The following is a 16,519-nucleotide window of genomic DNA, read 5'->3' as shown; positions in this document are numbered from 1 at the left end:
TTTTAAAATTTTCTAATTATAGACATACTTTTATAGGTTATATGTCTAAAAATGTTTTGATAATTAATCTTATGGTTATTACTCTGATATTAATAATACTCCCAATAAAAATGTTCAGATTTTATTATTTATTTATATGTTTATTTTGTGGTACCAGCGATTGAACCCAGCCAGGACTTTTGCACTTAACCACATCCTCAACGTTTGTTATTTTTTATTTTGAGGCAGAGTCTAACTAAGTTGCCCAGGTGGCACTCAAACTTGTGATCTTCATGACTGAGTCTCCCAAAGTTCTTGGATTACAGTCATGCCCTACCATCAGCTTCAGATTTTGTTTAAAATATGTTTATAACACTTTTATTTTCACCTTAAATTTTATTTAAAATATGCTTATAACACTATTACATATAATTTTTCTAAAAAAAAATAACATTCTAACATTGTAAGAAGTTTTATCGTATGTAAGTAGTAGAGCAACAAAATGACTAATCACATTTGACAATATGCAGTATTATAGTATGGTATAATATTCTTTTGTTAATTCATCCTAGTTTTACTCAAAATAACCATCAGAATCATGATAATTAAGTTTTTTGGTGAGATTTTCATGAATCTCAATGAGAGGTCTCTTAGAGGCTTAGAACCATTAATTTGATTTTTTAGCCAATGAGCATCTTGCTAGGCTTGTGGTTTTATGACATATACAATACATGGTTTGTAAAAGACATGTAAAATTGTAAGTTAAGAAACAGAATCAGTTTGAATGTGCTAAGAAATCGCTTTCTTAAAAAAGCTAATAATATGAATGATCCTATCTTTGCTTTCTCTTTTTTGATTTTTTACATATTCTGTTTTCTTGAAGTTCAGGGTACTTTCACCTTGAGAACTGAATGTTAGTTATAATCCAAGGACATGTTATAACCTTTTACTGTTTGGTTTCCTATAAGTGTTTTTGGTGAAGTATGCTTTTGTACCACAATATAGATTTTGAATGTTAATGAATGATGGGTTTAAAACAAAATTAGAAGACTGCTACAGAGTAGATGTCTTTTATGAATTACTGCTTTTAAATTTAAATTGCTTTCTTTTAGAGACAAGATCTCTATATACCATAGGCTGGCCTTAAATTTGCTGTGTAACCCAGGCTGGCCTCAAACTCTTGATTCTCCTGCCTCAGCCTTCCAAGTGCTGGGTTTATAGGTCTGCCACCACACCTGATTTACATTATTCATTTAATTTGAATAAGGCATCAGTGTGAAGGAAATAAGACTCCTCAAAGTTGAGAAATAAAGTTACAAAATCAGTAGAAATGACTGATTTATTAATGTATTTGTGTTTTTTCAAGGACTACAACTCCAGGAGAAACAAAACTTCTGGCCTCTGAAGTCTATGACATTCTTCAGTCTTCCAGTATGGCAGATGGTGATAGTTTTAATGAAATGAATTCACGTCGGAGGAAAGCTCAATTTTTTCTAGGAACTACAAACAAACGTGCCAAAACGGTGGTTTTGCACATAGATGGTCTTGATGATACGGTAAGAATTATATAAATGTGTGGTTCATAAGATGGGAAAGAGAAATCATATCAGCTAGACATTTTCTTCAGTGTGAGTTGCTAATTGTCTTTAAGAGTAAGTTCCATAGGGCCGGGGATTTAGCTCAGTGGTTGTGTCGCCTACTCTGCAAGCTCAAGGACCCGAGTTTGATCCCCGGTACCCCCCAGAAAAGTAAGTTCCATTATCTGTGTTTTACACTGTACTAAAGGGGTCAGTTAATCAAACATAGCAATTTTATTTTATTTTTTTTTTTTTGAAACAGGGTCTCACTATGTAGTTCAGGCTGGCCTGGACCTCACTATGGAGCCCAGGCCAGCCTCTAACTCGTAGTGCTCTTCCTGCCTCAGCCTCTCGAGTGCTGGGAGTACAGTCATATGCCACCATGGTGACATAGAAATTTAAAATATTTATAGCACTAATTACAGAACTTCAAAATATATGAAGCAGAAACTGACAGAAATGCAAGAAGAAACAGATTCACAGATTTAGAGATTTCATTACCACATTCTACATTAATAGGACAAATATACAGAAAATCAGACCTTATAAGACTTGAATAATGCTTCCAATCAACTTAAACCTAATTGATATTTATGGAACACCCTATCCAGCAACAGGATAATATTCATATGCACAAGAAAAATTTACTAAAAGAGACCATATTGTTGGCCGTATAACAAGTCTTAATAAATTTTAAAAGTTTAAAACCTTACATACTGTCCTCTAAGCACTATGAAAGCAAATTAGAAATAGTAACAGAAAGATACCTGGAAAATTCCTCCAAAATTTGTGAAACTAACATATTTCTAAAATAATCCACGGATTAGTGAATAAATTAAAAGAGAAAGCACCCTAAATTGAATAAAAATGAAAGTATAACATCAAAATTTGTGGATAGCAGACAAAACAGTGTTTAGAATAGAAATCCATTAGCACCAGTGTCTGAATTTTATACACAAAACAGCAAAGGTATCAAATTGATAACTTAAGCTTCTTCTTTAAGAAGTTACCAAATGAAGAGCAAATTAAACTTGAAATAAACAGAAGATAGGAAACAACAGAAATCAGTGAAATGAAAAACATAAAGAAATTAACAAACTCCAAAGCAGGTCCCTAATATCAAGGAAATAGGTAAAACCCTAGCCAACTGATTAAGAATAAGAGAAGTTACAAATTATCAAAATGAGAAATGAAAGAGGACATAACAGTAGATATTAAAAGGATAACAACTAAAGAAATTTATTTTAATAAATTTGATAACACTTTCTTGAAAGATACAGAGTAGAAAATCTCAAGAAGAAATAACTTGATTAGGTATTTATTAATGAAATTAAATTTGTAGTTAAAACCTTCTTAGAAAATTTCTGGCCCAGATAGCTTCACTAGTAAATTGTACTATTTAAGGAAGGAGTAATACCAGTTGCATAAAATCTTTTAGAATACAAGATCCCGAGTTCGATCCCTGATACCAAAAAAAAAAAAAATCTTTTAGAATACTTTAGTGCTTCAGTGGTTGTTCTGTATAATTTGTGCTTCCTTCTAAAGTCGTTTTATTTGCTCTTTGTATTAGCCTCACAAACTTCCTTTTCATTAGTGTGTATCTTCTAATTGTGTCTGTAGTCTAAGTAATGTCTTCTAGGCATCATATATTTGAATCTTGCTGCTTTATCTATTCTGAACATCTCTGCCTTTTAATTGAAATATTTGGACCACTTACATTTTATGTTTATGTATATGGTTGGATTTTTTAAAAAATCTTAATTACTTTCTAGTTGTCCTATTTCTTCTTTGTTCCTTTTTCCTGTCTTTCTTCCTCCTTTTGGACCAATTAAATGGCTTTTTTTTTTTTTTTTGAGTCAGGGTCTCCCTTTGTAGTTCAGGCTGGCCTTGAACTCACTAGATAGCTCAGGCTGGCCTCGAACTCATGATGATCCTCCTGCCTCAGCCTCCTGAGTGCTGGGATTACAGGCATGCACCACCATGTCCGGTTTAGAGTTTTCATAAAGGTTCTATTGTATCTCCTTTGTTGACTTATGAGGTATAATTCTCTTTCATTCATTGATTTCTATATCTTTGACCTATTATAATCTGTCATCAACTAATACTGTATCATTTCATGTATAGTAAGATACCTTTTATTTTTTGAGACAGGGCCTCCCCATGCAGTTTAGACTGGACTTGAACTCACTGTGTACCCCAGACTGCCCTTGAATTCATGCTAGTCCTTCTGTTTAAGCCTCCTGAATGATGGGATTACAAGCATGTGCTATCTTGTCCTGCAAAAGATACTTTTCACTTCTCTACCTCTGTACTATTGTTAGAAATTTTCCTTCTACATATGATATAAACCCCATTATTTTTACTTTTGCTTTATAAAGCTGATCTCTTTGAAAAACATTTGAAGAATAAGAAAAAGAGCTGGGCATTGTGGCACACACCTTGTAATCTTAGCACTCCGGGTGGCTGAGGGAGGAGGATTCCAAGTTTGAGCCCAGCCTGGGCAACTTAGCAACTTAGTGAGACCCTGTCTCAAAGTAAAAAATAAAAATATTGAGGATATAGCTCAGTGTGAAGGCCCTGGGTTTAGTCACTAGTACTAGCCAAAAAAAAAAGTTTTTCATATCTACTCACATATTTACTATTTCTGGGACTCTTTATTCCTTTGTGTTGATCAAGATTTTTGTCGCATCATTTCTTGCTGCCTGAAGAACTTCTTTAACATTTCTTGTAGTACGTATCTACTGGGCTGATTTTTTTTTTTTTCCATCCCTGGGAATTGAACCAGGGCCACTTGCGTGCTAGACAAGCACTTTATCACTGAGCTACATCCTGAGCCCTGTTTTTGTTTTTTATTGAAATGTAATTCACATACTATTCCCTATTGTAAAGTGTGCATTTCGGAAGTTTTTATTATATTTATTGGGCTGTCAGCCATCACCATTGCCCAATTCCAGAAAATTTCAACACTCCCAAATGAAACTTCATGCTTACTAGTAATTATTCCTCCTAGTATCAGGGAACTACTAATCTGTTTTTTGTCTGTACTGATTTGTCTATTTTGGACGTTTCTAATACAGCCAAGACAATACAATATGTGACTTATGTGTCAGTCCTTCAGTTGCCATAATCTTTTAAGTTCATCTGTTTTGTTGCATATATCAGTGTACCATTTCTTTTTGTAGTATTCCATTCTATGGATGTACCATATTTTTTATCTAATCACTAGATGGGTATTTGAGTTTCCACAATTTCACTCATACATTTGCTTATGAACATGCATAAGTTATTCTTGGGTATATACCTAGGGTATAGAACTGCTGTGTTATCTGGTGATTTTCTATTTAACTTTTTAATAAACTGCCTGGCTGTTTTTCACAATGGCTGCACCATATTACATTCCACCCTGCATTGTATGAGGGTATAGTTTCTCTTCAAGCTCTTCACTTATTTTCCAGGTTTTAAAAATTCACGTCCTACTTGGCTGTGAAGTGGTACTTTATTGGAGTTTTAAATTTGCAATTTCCTAATAACTAGTGGGGCCATCTTTTCAAATACTGTGTTTAAGTGGTTGACTTAGGTTTTATTTTGTACATCTTTCACTTAGCACAGATTTTGTCTTTGAGGACAAAGCCCATTTACGTTCTTTGCCCAATTTTAAATGGCCTATTATTTTTCTTTTTAAATGTTTTCTTAATGTAATACGATACATTGATTAGTTTTCATGTATTGAACCAACTTTTTATTCCTGGAATAAATCACAGTTGTTCATGGTGTATAATTGCTGTAGTATGCTGTTGAATGTAGTTTGAATTTATATTCATGTTAGAGATTGGTTTCTTTCCTTGTGATATCTTTTTCTGGTTTTGGTATTAAGGTAATTCTGACTTAATAAAATGCTGGAAAATATCTGGATGAGTTCATGAAAGATTGGTTATGAATCTTCTTAAAATATTTCAGAGAATTCACCAGTGAAGCCATTTGTTTGAGTTTTTTCTTTGTGGGTAATTCTCTTAAACTGTTGATTCAGTTTCTTTTTTTAAATTAAGTTTATTGGTACATTTTAGGTATACAATACAGTTACATTCATCATTGGGATCTTGTACCTTTACATGATGTATCTTGGTTCTTATTTTTTTTCCCATTCCCCTGCCCTCCCTTCACCCCCTCCACCCTTCCCTATTTACAAGGACTTTGTTTCCATTTTTTCCTTTTTCTCATATTTTCTCTTTTCCCTTCTTTCCTTTCCCCTACCCTTCCCACTTCCCCTACTCCTTTAGACCTTTTTTTCCTATTTCAATGATCAATTATACATTTTGATCATTATTAACACTTTTAGTGTTTCACACCAGAGAAACTATTCAGTATTTACACATTTGTCCTGTTTATTTCACTTAAGAGTATCGCCTCAATGTGCATCCATTTAGCTATAAATGTCTCTAGTTTCTCATTCTTTATGGCTGAGTAGTACTCCATTTTATTAAAAAACCGCACCTTTATCCAGTCTCTTTATCTATCTTTATACTGCTCCAAGCTGTAGCTATTAGAAACTGCTGCTATAAACAGGGGTGTGCATATATTGTTGTGGTATGTTGTTTTTAATTCTTTTGGGAAGATACCCAGTAGAGGAATTGCTGGGTCAATCTCTAATCCTAGTTTTTTGAGGTATCTCCGTACTGATTTCCACAGTGGTTGCACCAGTCTGCACACCCACTGACAATGGAGAAGGGTTCCTCTTTCCCCACACCCCCACCAGCATTTGTTATTGGTTGATTTCATGATAGCAGCCTTTCTTTCTGGGGTGAGGCAGAATCTCAGCATTGTTTTCATCTGCATCTCTCAAATGACCAGTGATGCCGAACATTTTTTCATATGTTGATTTGCTGCTTTTACTTCTTTGTCTAAGAAATGTCTGTTCATTTCAGATGCCCATTTTTGAATTGGGTCTTTATATTTTGGGGGTCTGATTTTTTTGAGTTCTTTATATATTTTAGATAGTAGACCTTCATCTGAGGAACAGGTGGTAAAAATTTTTTCCCACATTGTAGGTTGTCTCTTCACACTGCTGGTGTTTTCTCTTGAAGTTCAGAAGCTTTTTAATAAGATCAGATCCCAGTTGTTGATTCTGTTTCTTATTATAGGTCTATATATCTTTTCCCCCTAGTTTTTGTTCTTAATGTCTTTCTAGGACTTTGGCCATTTAGTTGAGATTGTCTTAATATGTTAGCATATAGTTGTTTACATATTTGCTTATACAGGTTGACCATCTCTAAACTCAAAACCCAAAGGTCAAAATATTCTAAAATCTAAAACTATTTTTTTGTTTTGTTTTGTTTTTTGGGGGCAGGGTCTCACTATGTAGCTCAGGCTGGCCATGAACTCACTACATAGCCCAGGCTGGCCTCGATCTTGCAGTGATCTTCCTGCCTCAGCCTCCTGAGTGCTGGGATTACAGGCGTGTGCCGCCATGCCTGGCAGAAAATCATTTTTAGCCCTGATATTTTCAAAAAGTTTTGAAGTTCAGAGCATTTTGGATTTTTGAATTAGAGATGTTCATCTGGTAAACTGTATGCAAATATCCCCAAATCCAAAAAACACCAATATCTGTAACAGTTCTGATCCCAAAGTAGGATCAAGACTACCCAACCTATAATCATTCATCCATTCATTTACTTTCTTTCTATAAGGTTGTTAGTAATGTTCAGTCTTTTATTTCTGATTTTAGCAATTTCAGTCTTTTCTTTCTGTTAGTCAAAAAGCTAAAGGTTTTTCATTTTGTTGAATCTTTTCAAAGAACTAACTTTTGATACTTATTTCTCATTTTTTTATTTCTATTTTTCACTCCTCACTCTGCTCTACCCCATATACCTTGCTCTAATCTGTTATTTCCTTCTGCTTGCTTTAGGTTTAAATCCCTACCTCCCTTTCTTGCTGTCTCTCACACCCTCTTGTTTCCTAGGGTGAAAAAGTTAGACTGTCGATTTGAGATTTTCCTCTGTTTTAAAGTACAGCCATAAATTTCCCTCTTGAGCATTGGTTTCTCTGAATCACATAAGTTTTTAATAACTATTTTTATTAGTACATGTTTGCAGTACGTAATGATTACATTGATTGTGAGGAGTTGGTACATGTACATAACATATCTTAATTCTTTTTTTTGTTCCACTTCCTCCTTTCTTCTTCCAGATCTTGTTCTTCTCATTTGCAAAAACTCTTTCTATTGTTTTCTTCAATTCTCTTTTTTTTTTAAATCCCTTTTACTTCCCTTCCCTTCCTCTCCCTCTATCTCTTGTTGCCCTTCCCATTTGAAAAAGATCTCTCTACTTTCTTTTATCTTTTATTTTGCTCTTTCTTATACTTTGAGTTTCTCAAATAAGAGAAAACACTGCATCACATAAGTTTTGGCATATGGTATTTTCATGTCATTCATCTCAGTGTGTTTTTTAATTTCCTTTATGATTTCTTCTTTGATCCCTTGGTTATTTAGTAGTATGTTAATTTCCATTAATTTTTCAAATTTCCTTCCATTATTGATTCTAATTGATTCCATGTGATGAGACTACATACTTGGTGGAATTTCAGTTCTTTGAAATTTACTGAGGTTTGTTTCATTGTCTAACGTGTGCTCTATCTTGGAGAATGGTCCAAGTACACTTGACCTTGTGTGTACCCTTGTTGGAGCTTTCCACAAGTGTCTGTTCAGTTTAGTTGGATCATAGTCTATTTTTTCCTTAAGTTTTTCCAACTTGCTATTTCATTTATTTTTGAAAGTTGAGGTTTGAAGTCTCCAATTCTTCCAGTTTTTGTATGTTTGAAAAGTCCTGTTTTATTATTTTTTGAAAGGTATAGAATCCAAAGTGGCCATTTTTTCCCTTGCTGCATCTTAAGATATTCCTGGATGGTCTTCTGCCTTCTGTTGTTTCTATTTAGACTTCTCCTGTCTTTTACGGTTTTTTTTCCTTTGTATTTCCATCTTCCCCCATTCTCAATTTTCTTTCTTTTTTTTAAAGCAAAACATTTATCGGTACATTTTAGATATACATAATAGAGAACATTCATCATAGGGAAGTTGTACTTATACATGATGCATCTTCTCCTTTTCATCCCATTCCCCTTCCCCGCTTTGCCTGCTCTTCCCCTCCTTGTTTACAAAAGCTTGGCTTCCGTTTCCAATTTTCAGATTTTTCTCTTTTAGCACTGTTTTTTTTTTAAATCAATTTGTTCATGATGCACTTTGGTATAACTTGCTTCATATTCATTCTGCTTCAGGTTCATTTTAGTTTCTTGGATCTCTGGATTTACATTTCGCAACAAATTTGGACAAGTTTTTCCAGATAGCTTCAAATATTTTCTGTTCTTCTATCTCGGAGTCTTTCAGGGATTCCAGTTATATGTGTATTTTATACTTGACATTCCCACACAGCTCACTGATGTTCTGTTCATTTTTTTTCCCCTTTCATTTTGGATGGTTTCTGTTGCTATATTCACTTTTTTTTTCCTTCTGGAAGTATTTAATTTGCTGTGAATCTCATCTAGTGTAATTTTTTCCCACCACGCACGTAGTTTTATTTTATCTTTTAAAGTTTGATTTGGGCCTTTTTTTCTATCTCCTTAACAGGTTTACACTTTTCTCTGTCTTCTCCAGTATACAAAATACAGTTAGAAAAACTGTTTAATATCCTTGTCTTCTACTTCTGTCGTCTGTATTTACTTCTAAGTGTGTTCCTACTCATTGATTTTTCTAATTGTATGTTGTATTTTCCTGCTTCATTGCATACCTGGTAATTTTTTTTATTGGTACACTTTAGATATACATAAGGATAACATTCATCATAGGGAATTTGCACCTGTACATGATATATCTTGCTGCTGCTTTTTTTTCCCATTCCCCTCCCCTCCCTTCAACCCCTCTTCCCTTCCTTGTTGACAAAAGCTTTGTTTCCATTTTTTTTTTCTTGTCCCTTCTTTCCTGGTAATTTTTGAATGAATGCCATGTATTGTGAATGTTATATTGTTGAATAGAGCCCACATTTTCTGCACAGCCTTTAAATATTTTTGAACTTTATTCTGCATCACAGCTAAGTTACTTGTAAACTATTGGCGATTTTTAACCCTGATTTTTCCGCTTTGTTAGGCCAGACTATGATACCCTTTAACTTAGGGACAATTTTACCTACACTATTGAGGCAATACCCTTCTGGGTTCTCTGTCCATACCCTTTGTGTGTCTCAGGGCTTTTTATTTTTCCAGTTTCTGATGAGAATGTGATGTATTTCTAGTCCAGATGTGAGCTCACAAAATTATTCTTTCTATTCCTTTCCAGTAGTCCTTTCACCCATCTCCGTTTTTTCCTAGTATAACATGCACTGATCATCAGTTGGTCAAAGGGGCACTCTCTACTTCACAACAAGCATGTCTCTCTAGCTTCTCTTCATTGTGTAGCTTTATGTCTCATTTGTGGAGCCCCTTAAACTATAGTTACCTGGGCCTCCCTGAATTCTCAAATCTGTCCTTAACTCAGGAAGATTGCTGGGTTCTGTTTAGCTTCCTCATCCTGAGTTGCAACCTGGAGCTTTTCTAAGCAATAAGTTGGTGCACTATGGAGCTCACTTCATTTCTTTTTCTTTTTTCAGGGATGCCTGTTTTCCAGTGCCTGGACATCATTATTTTTTAAAAGTATATTTTTATTTAATCCTAGTGGATTTTTATTTGGTCTGTTACTCCATCCTGACTGGAATTGAAAGTCCCTTTGAAGTTACCTTGTGCAGTGATAAGTTATATAACTTTATATCTTTAGAGATGGCAACTTTAAACTGGTGGCTTACCACTTATCTCTTTAGCTGTGCCAGGTAGGTTCCATTAGATTATCCAGAGCCCCTTCAAGTTGTTGCATTTAGGTACATAGAACTCAGCATTTAATATTTAGTAAGTAAGTGTGAGGGGAAGCCTTGCATATTATCCATGCTTAATGGATATACATGAATGTGCATATTTATTCAAATAAGTTAACCACTATCTCATTGAAACTGGGGCCATAAGATCTTGAACTTAATATAAGAATAACATAGTTCCTTTTTAAACCACAAACCAAGTAATAAACCCAACAGAGCACACACAAAAAATAGAGGAAGAATTTGATTGCCAAAATCCAAAATAAGAGCTGAGCCTGAAGCTCAGTGGTGCTTAGAACACATGTGGCTCTGGGTTCAATCTTTCCTACACCAAAGCAAACTCCAAAATAAAATATTAGCAAGTTAACTCTAGTACTGCACTGTCATGCTAGTTAACATTTTTTGGTGACATAGTCTGCTACTCTTAGGTAGTATATTGATTCTAATTTGATTTGATTCTAATCATTAATACAGAGAGGGGGGATATTATCTTTTTATAGAAGAAGAAATTGAATTTTAGAATTGTAAAATGGCTAGTCATATAGGTAGAAGAAATGGTTGAGATTTGAATCCAGCATTGAACTTTTAACCATAATGTTATAAGTTCGTAGAAGCAATTTTGTCCTGAGAATATAAATATGATTTAATATAATGAAATATTTGGTAATTTGCTGTTGCTATGATTGTAAATACAGAAAACTGAGGAGAATCATCTGAAATTTCTAATAATTAATGTGACTTTAGGAAAAATCTTAGGCAAATATTAAGTGTATGGAAATCAGTCACTTCAAGAAAGGGGAGAAGTAATTTTTACTTCCCTGAAACAAAACAGAATAAAACAAATTGGGAAGAATGGGAGGATATTTTTAACAAGAAAATGGAGGAGGTATAAGTAAGCTAAAGATCTCCAATAATAGAACACTTCAAGTCTTTCTAGATAGGAGATGTCAAAGTTGTAGAAGTGTTTTTTCTTTGTAAATATGTAAACTTAAAATATTGCCAGTCGAATGATTTTTAGAACTAATACCTGATCTAAAAGTTCATATGGTAGGCTGAGGATTTAGCTCAGTGGTTCCGCTGCCTGCCTTGCAAGCACAAGGTCCCGACTTCGATCCCCGGTACCAAAAAAAAAGAAAAAAAAAAATCTAAAAGTTCATATGGTAGAATCTCAACTTACAGATTGAGATTCTCCCATCTGAAATGCTTGAGACCAGAAATGTTTCAGATTTTGAAGTTTTTCTGGATTTTGGAAATATCCAAAATATCAAGTATATTTGCATATACTTGACCAGTTGAATATGCCTAAATCAAAATGCTCTAAAATCAGAAACTTTGTCCTGTCAGTGCTCAAAAAGTTTTAGATTTTGAAGCATTTGGGAATTTTGGATTAGAGATGCTCAGTCTGTACTTATCTTTACAAAAGAAAAGAACATATAACATTAGGCATTATTTTGGGTGTCAGGCATAATTTTGCTAACAGGTATACAGCAATGGTCAAAATATGCAAAAATTTATAATATGTCATTTGGGAAAGTGGGCAGTAAATCTGGTAAAAATTGTTAATTTGTGTAAAATAAAGATAAGATGACCTTATGAATCTTTTCTGTCATACACAGTTGCAATTTAATGTCAGACTCTTTACATAGACTACACATATTACTTTTCTGTTTTTCTCTTTCCTCACATTTAAAATAAGGAATCAGATTAAAATTGTAGTGTTCTAACTCTGATGTTATATGTTCTGTACATACTTTTAAGTTTGTGGTAGAATTCAAGAAGGAGAGAAACTATTTGGTGCCAGTCCCCCAAAGGCACTTCACAGAAACCAGTTCTGACCAGAATGGAGTCCAGAGACAGGGCATCAGATGAAGCCCACTGTGGGCCTGTGTTCTGCTATAGACTGTTGTATCCAAGATTCTTCCTTGAGTTGTGTTAAAAAGCTAAGGCAAGAAGTGATTTAAGTAGGGAGATGAGCAACGACATGAGATGTTTTCAAGGATGTTAGAATGAGTTTGAAAACTGAATGTTGTCTAGGTACTCGGCAGTTGCAGTCTTTCATCCTCTCTGAAGTACTGAATCAGAATCTGGCTTCCATACAGACACAGGAAGACTCAGAGGTAGTGATTTTGTGTGTGGACTGCAGGTAGAAGGAGAATGAAGAGAGAATGCAGTTACTGTTCTTTTAAATCTGTTTTCACCAAGGATCTTGTGTCAAAATGATCACTGGATATGCAAGGGATGTGTCTGACATACAAAAATAAGAAAGTACAGTACTGTTGGAATTAGTGATGGCTAAAGTGATAAAAATAGTTTCCTGAGAGTCAAAGCGGAAAGCCGCTTAGATATAGGCACTAGACCTTGGAGGTAAGAAGAGACAGATGGAACCATCAGTGGTATAAGTAGGAGACCAGGATAGTGTAGTACCCTGCATCTAATATCAAAGGTTGTGTGTTGTGTTGTGTTGTGTTGTGTTGTGAACATAATCAGGAAAGTGCTAACCAATAAGGATGTTGATGATCCTTGAGTAGGCACTGGTAATGATTGAGATTGCCATAAATGAAGGTTGTAGTAATATTTATACATATCAAATAGCTTAAAGTTTAAGGGTTGGTAACTAGAGTACTGAATGCTTACTAATTCAACTTTAGTCTCTTAGGCTATAGCCCTAGAGATTTTAGAATATATCAGATGGGCTAGAGATGTAGTTCAGTGGCGCCACCCTGCCTAGCCAGCAAAAGTTCCTGAGTTTGATCCCTGGTACTGGGAAAAAAAAAAACCAAAAAAGCTGTATCAGAGACCAGTAAGCCTTTTCTTCATAGGGGCAGAGATTAACTGTTTTAGGCTTTGCAGGCCATAATGGTCTCTGTAATAGCTACTAACTTGGCCTTAGCATGCAACTAGAATCTGATAATATGTAAACAGGTGGCTGTGACTGTGTTCCAAAAGAAATTTACAGAAACAGCTGATGGACTACATAATACATGTACCCTTGAACGAGGAACCTCTGCTTTTCTGCTTTGGGACACTTTTTCTGTATTATTCATTTGTTCTGTTTGATTTAAGATGCAAATTAACATTGGCTAATTTCTCTCTAATAAAAATTATTGAAATCTTGCCTCAGAACGTGCACTTCATATGGACCATATAATGATGCTTTGGTCAACATTGGGCTACATAAACAGCTGTGGTCCCATAAGATTTTGTTGAAACTAAAAGATTCCTGTCACTCAGTATTTTTATTATATCTTTTTAAAGTTAGATATATTTAAACATATAAGCACTTACCAATATGTTACAGTTTCCTATGGAATTTAGTCCATAACATGCTGTATAGGTTTGTCGCCTAGAAACAGCAGGCTACCCCACATAGCCTGAGTGTGTAGTGTAGTAGGCTATACCATCTAGATTTGTGTAAGTACAGTCTCTCACCTAAGGATGCATTTCTCAGACTATATCCCTGCTGTTAAGTGATACATGACTATAGTGAATAGTTTAATGTGGCTTAAATTGATTTGTTGCCTTTTATTATTTTACCTATTTTAATAATAATTTGCATTTACTTTTTCAGTCTCGGAGAAATCTATGTGAAGAGGCTTTGTTAAAAATCAAAGGTGTTATTAGCTTTACTTTTCAAATGGCTGTTCAAAGATGTGTGGTACGAATCCGTTCAGATTTGAAAGCAGAGGTTAGTATTATCAATGTCTAAATATGCTTGAGGTTACAGGTAAACAAATCAGTGTTCAAAACTGTTCCTTTTTATCCTGGCCCAGGCATTGGCATCAGCAATAGCATCAACCAAGGTCATGAAAGCCCAGCAAGTTGTGAAAAGTGAAAGTGGAGAAGAGGTAAAAGATTCAGTTCTTTTTTTTTTTTTTTTTTTTTGGTCCCGGGGATCTAACTCAGGCCCTTGTGCTTGCAAGGCAGGCGGCAGCACCACTGAGCTAAACCCCCGGCCCTCAGTTCTTTTTTTTATACTTAATTCAGACTCTTGATTATTTTATGTGTCGAAGACTGCTAGTGTTTGTAAATCCATAGTTATCAAATATAATAAAAGTAGTTTCTTGTTTAACAGCTGTTTTAGAAATATAGAGGTCTTTTATGGATTTCAGAGTCCACCAGTGTGAAGAAAACTTCTTTTAACTCAGTGGAGATAACCTTACTGATTTTAAACGGAAATAAAGGATACTTGCATTGATTTCTTTTAAGGGCTTTTGTTCTAACTTTAACTAGTTTTAGCAGTCCAAAACAAAAAATGTGTAACTGTTGGACAAGTACATATGGTGAAAATCCTTGCCTATTGCTACCCTTTCTAGACCTTGTGATTGAGAATATCAGTTTATATACTTTGAGCTCATTTGGGTTCCTTTAGATAGGTTCTGTGGGTCTCCAGGGGCTCAAAGGGTCCCAGTTCTTGCCTTAGTCATTTTTACATAACATCTGCATTATCATTTGTAGTTCTTCCATTTTTACACAGTACTCAGCTTTTAGGCCAACTGTCATGCAGGAGGAAAGTTTTAGAAGAAACAGAGCTGAGAATAAATATGGAGCCAGGTGTGGTGGCACACACTTGTAATCCCAGCACTCTGGGACCCTGAGTCAGGAGGATCACAAATTCAAGCCCAGCCTGGGCAGCTTAATGACTTAAGTAAGACCATGTCTTAAAGTAAAAAATAAAAATGGCTGGGGATGTAGTTCAGTGTGAAGGCCCTGAGCTTAATCTTCAGCACAACACAAATAAAAAACAGACAAGGTAATTAGAGTGAGGAATAAAGCTGACTTTAATTTAAGAGAGCTAAGTGTGTTGGCCCATGCCTGTAATCCCAGCACTCAGGAAGCTGAGGCAGGAGGTTCGCCATGAGTTCAAGGCCAGCCTTGGCTACATAATGAGTTCAAATCCAGCCTGAACTACACAGTGAGACCCTATCTCAAACCAAAATCGAGAACTCCCAAGACCCCCCAAAACTTTATATATATATCACATTTAATTGATTTTGTAATATCTCTTAAAATGTTCTCTGTATCAGATGCTGGTCCCATTCCAAGATACTCCTGTGGAAGTAGAAGAGAACACAGAGCTGCCTGACTACTTGCCTGAGGATGAGAGTCCCACAAAGGAGCAGGACAAAGCAGTGTCTCGGGTTGGCTCCCATCCTGAAGGTGGAGCTGGCTGGCTGAGCACAGCAGCAAACTTTTTATCCAGATCATTTTACTGGTGACTTCATCTTCAGTTTGGGGCTCAAAGACTGTGTGAACCAACAACAAGCCAGTTTTCCATTGTGATGAACTGTCAAGTGCAATTTGCAATAAGTTATCATGAAAAGTTTTTAGATTACATGATTGTGTATGCTGCATTTTACATTTTCTTGGACATTTTACTCCACTGAGTGGTAAAAAGAACAGAGGCTACAGGTGGAATATATTTGCTTGGGAAAGTATTTTGGTTTTGTTTTCCTTTAATTGCCTCACTTTTTAAAAAAAACATGGGTCCACTGTTAAACCAAACATGTATTGCAGCTTTACATTTTATTTTATATGAAGCACGTGATTAGGAAAACTTATTTTCTCCTCAAGCCTCAGGTTCTATCTGAAGAGAAGTTTGTAGTTGAAGTTGTGCATGAATTTCTGAACATTTTTCTCTGCTTTTCTTCGTGAACAGTACATGCTTTGGTACTCTTCACTGAAAGTTGGAAACATTTCTGATTTACTCCCTTTCTGTGCCTTTTTTATTGGCCAACCATGTTTATAGAAAGGATATTACTAATGACAGTTTGAAAATTGAAATTTATCCACTGAAACATAGTTATCTAAAAATACAACTGAAAAACTTTGCAGTCTTGTTATTTTAATAAGAATAATGCAAAAGTCAGTCAGAAAAAGGAAACAAGTGTAGTAGTAAAGTGCTTTTGGCTCTATCTGGATATGACCAAATATGGTTCTAATTGTTTGCTGTTCTCTGTTGATGTCAGCTCATGAGATTAAGCCCACCATGATATTGTCAGTAATTATAAATGGTCTCTTGGCCTTACATTGATATTAGAGAACATCCCCTGGTAAGGAAAAAAAAAATAGTAGTAA

The 16,519-nt window shown here is 35.0% G+C and overlaps 1 protein-coding gene across 1 annotated transcript in view; it reads left to right on the top strand.

Annotated features, from left to right (window-relative positions):
• Positions 1 to 15,879, top strand: part of Armc1 (armadillo repeat containing 1) — a 30,932-nt gene extending 15,053 nt beyond the window's left edge. Inside the window, exons 4-7 of the mRNA XM_004842124.3 lie at positions 1,346 to 1,535; positions 14,013 to 14,129; positions 14,215 to 14,289; positions 15,469 to 15,879. Coding sequence (XP_004842181.1) covers positions 1,346 to 1,535; positions 14,013 to 14,129; positions 14,215 to 14,289; positions 15,469 to 15,660 — 574 coding nt within the window. The 3' untranslated portion in view covers positions 15,661 to 15,879. The remainder of the gene's footprint in view (positions 1 to 1,345; positions 1,536 to 14,012; positions 14,130 to 14,214; positions 14,290 to 15,468) is intronic.
• The last annotated feature ends 640 nt before the right edge of the window (positions 15,880 to 16,519 follow it).

Source organism: Heterocephalus glaber, unplaced genomic scaffold (genome assembly GCF_053883595.1).
Source record: "Heterocephalus glaber isolate CG9 unplaced genomic scaffold, H.glaber_assembly_v1.0 deba00001553, whole genome shotgun sequence".
Lineage (NCBI taxonomy): Eukaryota > Metazoa > Chordata > Mammalia > Rodentia > Bathyergidae > Heterocephalus > Heterocephalus glaber.
This window is presented reverse-complemented; position numbering and strand designations above follow the sequence as displayed.